This window comes from Sinocyclocheilus rhinocerous, unplaced genomic scaffold (assembly GCF_001515625.1).
Source record: "Sinocyclocheilus rhinocerous isolate Xijiao unplaced genomic scaffold, SAMN03320098_v1.1 scaffold349, whole genome shotgun sequence".
Lineage (NCBI taxonomy): Eukaryota > Metazoa > Chordata > Actinopteri > Cypriniformes > Cyprinidae > Sinocyclocheilus > Sinocyclocheilus rhinocerous.
The window spans coordinates 1,120,201-1,130,792 of record NW_015637137.1 but is presented as its reverse complement, the minus strand read 5'-3'; the positions used below and the strand labels follow the sequence as shown (position 1 = coordinate 1,130,792).

The following is a 10,592-nucleotide window of genomic DNA, read 5'->3' as shown; positions in this document are numbered from 1 at the left end:
AAGACAATCCCATACACATGCAAACACCAACGGCATGCTTACTAGACCAAGCATCAGACACAACATGCACTTGTCTGAATGCTGCAAAAGCACATCGTGATTGTTAGCGTAGCGCAACTGCTTCATGCCAGCTGAGGTTTTCCTCAAGACACTAGCCCTGTCTTCTCCAGAAAGCCTCAATGACCTAAAGAAACAATTATACCGCTCGCTGGAGGAGGACCGACGGAGCATAATGAAATGTGATGAAACGTGTCCAGACAGCTTCTAATGATGTCACTGGTGAGAATGACACATAACGATTGGAATAATGCGAGAGGACTTTTACCACCACTGGCGCTGTAACTAAAAACGCCCTCTCTGACTCTCGACAAGAAACCTATTTGTTTACTAAATAGATTCATCGGCACAGTGGGAAGCTAATGACAGGTTGAGAAGGTCCAATCAGTAACTGCTATTCCTCTCATGTGATAATCACTAGATGGCAGAGTTCGTCAGATTGATGCCTTTAAAAGCCCTGACATTAAACATTCTTGTCCCCAGAGCTTAGAAAGAGAAGCAATGTGAAGACTGTACCAACAGATAAATATCAACCAGCCAATACATCTCAAGCATAACACACATTTTGGCTTTTAGATCAGAACTGCTCTCAGCTATTTGGTAAGCAAAATGCATAGTTATATAACTAAAGATACATCATGTTACAAAATATCCCAGTCTTGTTTGACAAAAAAATGTTTATACGGAAAATACACATGACCTGCCTAGTAATTGTGTAGTTAAAATGCAAAACACACACTCTTAAAAATAAAAGTTCCTTCGATAAAGAATCTTTAATATCCCCATTGTTCTGTATAGTGGAAAAAGGTTCTTTAGATTATTAAAATGTTCTTCACACAAAGAAAAACCTAAAAGGTGTTTGGTTCTGAAAACCCCTTTTTGGAACTTTTATTTTTAACATATGCAAAGCTTTTAAGAAAATGGAGGCAATTTTATTCACATTATGAGGAAACTACATCACATTAACGCACAAATATAAATGTTATTGCCCGAGGAGTCACGCATCTTAGGTAATTTCAACAGATTTTAACTTCTACCTGATCAACATCATCATAAGGTTCAGTTTCTATTAAAATGCATCAACATTTTGCTGTTTTTCTCTCCGCAATCATTTCAGATGCCTCCTTTGTCTTGTTTCTATCTCTCCATATGGCAAATTTCTGTACTCTTCCATCTGTAGCCTGTTCTACCCATAACCACCCACACTTCTTCCTCCTCTCTCTCTCTTTCCCTCTTTGCCTCCACCGCCCTCCACCACTGAGGGAGAAAAGCAAGCGCTCAGTGAAAGCATTTGAAGCGAGCACATTTCAATGTGCACAGAAACACCCAGGCAGGAATAGCACTATGTCCTGAGAGCACATCTCTCTCTCTCTCTTTCGCTACTGGATAGGTCTGATGATTCATATACACATAGAGAGGGTGATACGGGACAGAGAGGACATGTAAAATAGGCTTCGTGTGAGAGGACCCTCAGTGCTGCTCAAAAGACCCTCGTTGATGGACTCACTCCAGGAGGCACATTGGGGGATGTGTTTACATTGCGCAGATCCTGTTGATTAAAAGGCCAGGTTTGAGAGGATCTAAGCACCCTCCATGATCGATTCTTCCTCCCACTTCTGAATGCTTCACAAAAGGGGCGTTTAAGGCTTATTATATGCCTGATATCTAAGAGCTTTGATGCTGTTAAGTGCTTGTTCAAGACACATGTCACCCTGAAAGAGCATAAAATAAAACATGACTAAGACGTGGTGATTTCAAAGCAATATAAATACTATAACCAGTAGTTAAAGGAGCACATGGATGATTTATTCTGCAAGTACAGTCAACAGATTTTCACCTGAGACTGTGTAAACAGAAGCATATTCAAAAGATGACCTTTAACTGCCACTTTGCACAACCCCTTGGTGGCTTCTAATGGAAATATTGCTCCCATATATTTCCATGGTAATCCTGCTGTTCTCTATCCATATGTTTACAAGGACATCGCTCAATCCTGAGGGTTTATATGGTTTCATTAATTATGGATTTCCATCTTCAAGTTAAATCCAACTGTGAGTCACAGCATATTTGACCACGTTGGATTGTTTAGGTTGATTGTCTGATTAAAATGTGCGAACGAGATCTTGTATAATCAACATGGCTGTAATTAAACCTCTCTTTTCTGCATCCATATGACAGTAAAGAAAACAGCATTCATTTGGACACATTTTAGGAGCAACTCTGCCCTCTGCTGCATGTGTGACTGGAGACCACCTCATCACAAATGATACTCCGTTCAGGTTTCAACTAATTAGCCTTGCGTTATCTTGAGCAAAACACACATGAATAAATAAAGGAAATAATATGTAATACTTCAAAGTCAAATAAAACGGGACTAATTCATCTAATGCAATAAGATTAGTGTGCATTTAGTTTTCCAAACTCCCGAAAGCCATTGTAACATGTATTCCTTAAACCTTACTAGTATCTATTTTATGTCACTTGTACTTACATGAATTATTAGTAAGTAATCCATTACTGACTAGAATATTTTTTTTTTTCCAATTTCACTAGTTTTGATTAGATGCAGATCACTATCTGTTCCACTGATTCTGGTTACTATTCCAGTTTTACTAGCTTACTAATTGGGTATTACCCAGTTAACAAAAAATATGTTTTGCTAATGTTTCTATTAAGCTATAAAAATGTTTAATGGTCTTCTTAAACATTTTTTTTTACATGTTTTATAAAAAAAAATTTCTTGGTTATACGAATGTTAAGGAACTTTCTATTTGATCATTTTGCAAACATTATGGAAATGTTACTTTTGAAAGTAGTAACATTTAAAAAACGTCAGACAAACGTCCAACTAAACTGCTTCAGGAAAAAAAAGTTCCCATGAAAGATGTATTAAACATTTTTCTGTGCTAACATTTTGAAAACATTATTAAATACCAAAACAAATATTAATATTCCTGGTTCATAACATTGAGAGAACCTTACTAAGTTAGCCAAGTTAGCTTTGTTAGTTGGGTCACTTATTAGTATCTGCAGCTTTACTATTATTATTATATATGAGATGGTATTACAAAACTTGAATCCAAATTGTTACTAACATATCTTAATAGTTGCTTTTTTACTTGTTAAAGTCAGACTATACTTGTTACTTTATAGCTCAATAGATCAGTTAAACATGAAAAATGTTACAAAAAATGTAATACACACTTGTGTCTAGTTTCTTTTGAATTGTCGCAAGTAATTAAAGAATAAAATAGTAGATCATGACTAGTTATGTAATTACAACTGGAGTACATATATAGTATACATTTTTTAAGTACTAGTAATTAACCGAATACACACTCCTCTCTGTTGGAATGAGTACTAGTTTTGGTCACACTTTATTTTAAGCAAGTAATTAAAGAATAAAATAGTAGATCATGACTAGTTATGTAATTACAACTGGAGTACATATATATAGTATACATTTTTTAAGTACTAGTAATTAACCGAATACACACTCCTCTCTGTTGGAATGAGTACTAGTTTTGGTCACACTTTAAGGTCCAATTCTTGCCACTAACTATGATTTTGCCTCAATAAACTCCTAATTTGCTGCTTATTAATAGTTAGTAAGGTAGTTGTTAAGTTTAGATATTGGGTAGGATTAGGGATGTAGAATACGGTGATGCAGAATATGTGCTTTATAAGTTCTAATAAACAGCCAATATGTTAATAATAGGCATGCTAATAAGCAAATAGTTAATAGTGAGAATTGGTTACCCTAGTTTCTAATAAAATAAATAATAGTCATTACTGACTATTAAAAAAATAGGTTGCCTGTAGTAATACATATCGGTTCTTTAGTAGGCTACTAGTTAGTTAGATGTTATAGTAAATGTTATGTGACTCCCTATTGTAAAATGTAACTTTGTGTTTTAACGAGTCTACGTTTACACCGGCCTCTATCGTTTTCAGTTTGTGTCAAAGGGGGCGCAACGTGAACGAATCCCTCTGCAAGCGCCGCTAACACTGAACTCTAGCCGCAGGGGTTGAGCTCAGCCCTGATTGTGTGAGTTCTCAGGAGTCAGAACCCTGTCCTCCACAGACTAGAACCGCTAATTACCTAAACAACAGGTCCGAGAAGAACCATCCTCTTTACTGCATGTCGGCCCATAAATTCTGCCCAGCTCTTCTTTGCTCTTGTGACTTCAAAGTACTAAAGGAAACTTCAGCCGCCGTTTAGTGCGCACCTGCTCCTCTCTTCCAGAGGACCCCGGAGAGTAGTTCAAAATGAATTCAACTGTTTTTAACGACACAGGCAGCGCTTTGTTTTCCAACAGAAGCAGCGAGAGCTTTCTTTCGTGCTGTAATTTGTCCTCGGTGGTGACGGACAGCGGGTTTGTGTCCACGGCGCTGGACGAGCGCAGCGTGTTCGTCACGCGCACGGTTCAGATCGCGGTGATGTGCGTGCTGGCGCTCACCGTGGTCTTCGGCATCTTCTTTTTAGGCTGTAACTTGCTCATTAAGTCCGAGGGTATGATCAACTTTCTGGTCACGGACAGAAGACCGTCAAAGGATGTCGAAGCGGTCATCGCGGGATCGTACTAGTGCGTAAAAGTTTCACGGTCAGATGTGTGAAACTATCCGTATTGCCCTCCAGAAACAGAGATGAAGAAGAAATTGGCACATGTATGATTCAATGTTTACCCTTTCCACTGGGGAAAAGTGCAGTTTATGAGAAAAGCGAAGGTGAAAGTGTACCTGGTGACTGAAATGAATATAAAATATACAAGAGGAAACATCACGACATGGACTGTTTTGCTCACTCTATGGACCACGAGTGATTAATGTTCATGTGATTAATGCTTGTGGAACAAACTGTTGTTTTCAGACTGCTGAGATTTATGTGGGTAAACACTGCGTACATTTTGAGTAATGCATTTAAAAGTTTAAATGAAGGAATAGCCTATTTTATACTGTATGTGTAACTAAAGCACTTCTTAAAGCTGGATATTTAAGTCTATTTTGTGCAATATTCAGTGACCGATGTCTTTACAGTATGTTCTTCAACTAATTTACTGTTAAATTACATTTGGAAATATTTATATGTTGTACAGCAAAACTGTGGTTTGCACTTATTGTAATTTGCATGTTTATGGGTGAATTATGGATGAATTCTGAGGTAAATTTGAAACTGATAAATGTAATGGATATCCCTGCATCACTGTGACCTCAAACTAGTTTTCGTTTTCTTGTTTTTAATTATATAAAAGGCAAGTACAAAATAACTGAATCATCATTACATTGTTCTTTGGTTTTTCACAGAAGCAGATTGCACTGAGTGTGTGTGTAAGTCATTATCAGATTAAATATGGATTAATGTTTTCTAGCCTTTGGCAAATAATCATCTCAGCAAAGGCTGTTTGCACAAAAGAACAAAATCAGATCAACAGTGGTTCAATGCAACTGCATGGAATAATTGGGTCCAAAGGTCTGAGAGCACTACTGAAAATGCTTACAATTTCTTTAATTCTTGTAACAAATTTTCTATTACAAGTTATACTATCAGCATAATAAGATGAGTAAAAAAAATTGTATAATAATAATCTTTTACATTTTTCTAAACCCCAAAACGTGCAATTTCAAGGTTAAAATGCGATTTTTAACCCTGGATTTGTATTCATTTGGATGTTTTCTGAATTTTGGTCCCTATAGATACAAACCACACCTCAGCGAACTTGCATGCTGACAAGACCCCACTGTGCTGTCAAATAGTTTCTTAACGTGAGAAAAAAAAACACACCCAAAGAATGCATGTGAAGTATCTTATAGCAACAACATGACTAAATAATTTACTTCACTTAAACTAAGATGACATTCAGTTTACTTACACGGCACACGTCTATTAACCAGTACAGATCACCCCATTACCTTAACGTTGTATGTCCTGAGCAGTGTTTGTATACCATAGGCATATTTTCACTCTACTACACACATCAGTGCGCCAGACAGCTGTGCAAAAGATAAACACCAGAACGCAAAAAGTGTCATGAAATGGGCCAGTACTTGAGTTTAACTTTTTGAGTTTTTACAGAACGCACATATCACATTAACGACACTCTGCAATTTCCAGGGGCTCTTGGGTTGACAAAACTCCTTGTGTCCTTGTCTGCGTTTGTGCACTTTAGTTTCAAGAGTGTCCACGTATTACACGGTTATATAATATATACATCACTGAGAAAAAAAAAAAACTTTTAGGACCCTTTTTCTTTTAACAAAATAGCTGGTTCGGTGTTTTCAACATCTTCTGAATGCTAGGAATGAATGTTCAGTCATAATAAAAAAATGGACTCTGCAAAATAAAACAATAAATATACAGCCTGGAATGAATAAATAAATATATATATTTGATTCTATGCCAGAGTAATTATAGTTTACTAAAACTATACTAACTATACAAAACATTTTTTGTTACTAGAAATATATAAGCTTTAACTGAAATAAAACCAAGATTAATAAAAAAAAAACTTTAAAGAAAATATTTACATTTAGATTAACCTGAAGTACTGAAATGTACTAAAAATAACACTTAATAAACTACTATAGAGACATTTAAAATAAAAGCAAATACAAACAAAAGCTTAACAAAATTACTAAAACTTTAACTAAAATTAAAATTCTAAATATTAACCAAAACTATAATAGTTTATCAATCATATTAAAATACCACTGCTCCATGGAGCTCTTCATGTGGAATCAGACCAAGGCCAACATCAGATATTTTTATCTCATTCTAGCCAGTATCTAAGCAACACACATTATCTTTGTTTTCATTCAGCTTGTCCAACTCCATATCAACACAAAGCCAAAACGAGGCAGATTCTAGGCTATTGTTGATTGAAAAAAAAAGTGCTCCCTTCTCTCTCTGTTTGGTTTGGTTTTGTGATGGTGGAGCTCATGATGCAAAGCAAGAGACGACTGAGACGATTGCATCAAAGAAGTCAGGTCTAAGGTCATCGCCAGATCAGCGGGTACAGAAAGACAGATGGAAAGCACTAAGCGAGGGAGAAAAGGCCAAACACTGAGCTGCGCCATTAACTGCCTTGATGGATTTGCACACTAAAAATCGCAAGAGCATCTGCTGGTTTAATTTGTTCCATGGATTTGTCACCTTATACAAAGCAAGTCAAATTGACAAAAATGATTTTTCAAAGTTGACAATAAAACTTACTACTAAAAAAATGTTCTACTTCAAAATCACAAGATTAATGTGTTACCTGCGGTTTCTTTGTGATTAAAACTCACTTATCTTGTAATTATAATGGGAAAAAAGCTATGTTGTGTTTAAAAATGTTTAAATAAATAAAAAACAATCCTGTACAAAATAATGTTCTTTTTAGCAGCATCATATGACCCCTTTAAGTTTTCATTACTGTTTCCCTGAATATTTTCTTTTCCCTTATATACCAACTCAAATGTGTCAACAAAGACTTGCGTGCTAACATCAGAGAATTTGCCTTCATACCTAACCGTATCAATAATAATCATCAATGATGTACATGTTTGTGATGGCATGGTTGCAATTCCATTAATTCAAGCCCAGGGCTGGAACTTTATTATACCTTTGTGAATTGGAGCTCTGTTATTAGTTTATATAGTGTATTTGCAATTTGACTTTTTTTTCTTTTGTCGCGTATCAGACAGATTTAGAGTCAATTTTGTCATACACAGTGAGCCATGGGTGTAATTTTTTTTATTCTGCAGAATGATTACATGTCTCGCTGCCCTTTCGTGAAAACTAGCCTTGGGGGTGACAAGTAAAAAGGCATCATAGCAAATGCTTTCATATCGACTGCCACTCGCACTCATGTCTGCGCTGTGCATTCTGAACCGCAGCGCCCTTAGGCCTTAACTAGGATCTTTAGAAGTGCTCACCCACAAACTGCAAAACAGACGTTTTTATTACATTATGATTTTATGTGGAGGCTTTTTTCCATTTTACAAAAAAAGGAAAAGCAAGCACATATAAGTAGTGCTAGAGTGAAATATTAAAGGACGAAAAAAAAACTTTTTTTTTTTTTTTTTTAATTGAAAATTTATTGCTTTTTGCATAAATACATTCTTCCAAAATTATTTCTGATAGCGTTATTTGACACAATATCCCACCTCTTGGGTAAGCAATGAATATTCCAGTGTTGTTTTTTCATCCCTGATTATTTCAATGGCAGGAAAACAAGTAAGCAAACCACTCAACCTCCAAATCAGGTGGTTTCAGGACGGGATATTGTTTGTGACAGTTGCACTACACGATTCAAGGCGAGTGAGACCAGGTTTACCTCAGACAGACCTTCATCTCAACAGAAACATCATTAAGAGAGACACTTTGTCACCAAGTCATGCAAGAACATGTTTTTTAAAGGCTAAAGAACAAAAACCATGAACAGCGTGCATCAAGCATAGCACACAAAAAAACTCCCTTTTACCTTAAAATACCTGAACAATCTAAAAGCAACAGGTTTTGAGGTGGATCGACTACTTCTAGAAATGGTCAAATCTCAATAAACCAGAATTAACATCCACTAAATGGAGATGGAAATATCCTCTAAAGAAAAAACAAATTATAGGAGCCTGTTGCCACAAAAAAGAACACACTCACACATGAGGCGGCAGTGCATTAATACTCCATATATACACAAGACAGACCAGTGCATTAGCGCTAGCTGAAATGAGTCGCTACAGGGCCTGCTAATCTAATGAAGAAGAAAAAAGTAATCATGGCCTGGCAGAGTCTGCATCAAATAATTAAAGTCATAAATTAAATCCACACTTCTACACTCTCTGACCTTCTCCCGGGCTCTCAACAAAGCTTTAACACGGTCACTCTCCATCAACCCCAAAACAGCTATTGTATTAATGATTTCCCCCATTAAAACGCTCAATAGAGCAGCAACTTCCAGCTTTAATAAAGCACGACTGCAAAGGGACTGTAGTCTTTGCTAAGCGGAGTTCCTAAAATGCAAATTCAATTTATTGAATAGATTTAAACAGCATCTATGTGTTGCCACACTGACAATGAATGACATCAAAAAGGCAAAAAGCAGACTTAATGCAATGCTATTATAATGGTAAAAAGCTGCTTGCACGGGATTCTGTAATAAAAGCCTTTTATAAGACAAAATAACAGAGTAACAAAGAGACCCTGACTTCACTAATGTTATTTTTTTCTGAAATGTAGGCCATTACGAAAAAGTCTTTGTGTGTGTCGTGTATTGAATTTGTCAAATTAGCATATATGAAAATATGAGAAATCCTCTAAAAAATAAAACATTGTACTTTGTTTTACTTTGTTATTCAGTGTCTGAATGACTACAAAAAAAAATTAATTTTTAAACTAGTATTCGATTCTTTGTGTTTGTTTTTGTGCTTATTTTTAAAAAAAGGTTTTATCTGTAGTTATATTAGTAACATTATTTGACAGCTCCATCTGCCATTAAAGCAATAGTTCACCCACAAATGATGGCACTTATTCAAAGCAGAGGATCCATTGGTGAGCAAGTTTCTCCAAATCTGTTCCGATGAAGAAGCAAACTTATCTACATCTTGGATGGCCTGAGGGTGAGTAAATTTTCAGCAAATTATCATTTTGGGGTGAACTATTTAATCTTGGAATTGCCTCCTGGTAATTGCAAGTTAAATGACAGTCGAGGTGTCCACAGATGGGCGGCGGCTAGTTGAGGCGCATCAGGTGAGATACCATATAAGAGTTAGCGCAGCCACTATGCCGTTGAGTATAGCCATACTGTAGCCCATGTGGAAAGAGTGTCCAGTCATTCTTCTGCAAAACCAAAACACAAACATCCAACGCATTAGTCCACAGTGTGACTATAACAAAAATCATAATGGTTGAATATTGTCCTTGATTTTGAAATTGAAATACAATTAACATGAAAATACTTATTTTGGACAAGTGCATGACATATTTTTTACAGTATGTCGTCTAAACGACTAAAGTTGAGAACTGTGTTGCTAAATTGCATCAGAAAATTAGGTGTCTAAACAGTCAGTTTCTACGGAAGTTCTAAGCGGCCATGCATTATAATTTTTTTCCTTCTTGTTTTCTCATGATCTCGACATAACGAGTTGTTTTCTCGTGATCACGACTTAATTTTCTCGTGATCTTGACATAACAAGATCACGAGAAAAATAAGTCGTAATAACAAGAAAACAACTTATGTCGAGATCACAACAAAAATAAAGTCGTGATCACGAGAAAACAACTTTTGTTATGTCGAGATCACGAGAAAACTCGTTATGTCAAGATCACGAGAAAACAACTCGTTATGTCAAGATCACAAGAAAATTAAGCCGTGATCACGAGAAAACAACTCGTTATGTCGAGATCACGAGAAAACAACTCGTAATGTCAAGATCACAAGAAAATAAAGTCGTGATCACGAGAAAACAACTCGTTATGTCAAGATCACAAGAAAACAACTCGTTATGTCGAGATCATGAGAAAATTAAGCCGTGATCACGAGAAAACAACTCGTTATGTC

At 36.1% G+C, this 10,592-nt stretch overlaps 2 protein-coding genes across 2 annotated transcripts in view; one reads left to right on the top strand and one right to left on the bottom strand.

The window, feature by feature from the left end:
• The first annotated feature begins 4,326 nt into the window (after positions 1 to 4,326).
• On the top strand, positions 4,327 to 4,644 carry rprmb (reprimo, TP53 dependent G2 arrest mediator candidate b). The gene has a single exon (XM_016563417.1). The coding sequence runs from the start codon at positions 4,327 to 4,329 to the stop codon at positions 4,642 to 4,644; it is 318 nt and encodes a 105-aa protein (XP_016418903.1).
• Positions 4,645 to 9,639: 4,995 nt separating this feature from the next.
• Positions 9,640 to 10,592, bottom strand: part of LOC107748576 (ADP-ribosylation factor-like protein 6-interacting protein 6) — a 10,784-nt gene continuing 9,831 nt past the window's right edge. Inside the window, exon 4 of the mRNA XM_016563424.1 lies at positions 9,640 to 9,871. Coding sequence (XP_016418910.1) covers positions 9,778 to 9,871 — 94 coding nt within the window. The 3' untranslated portion in view covers positions 9,640 to 9,777. The remainder of the gene's footprint in view (positions 9,872 to 10,592) is intronic.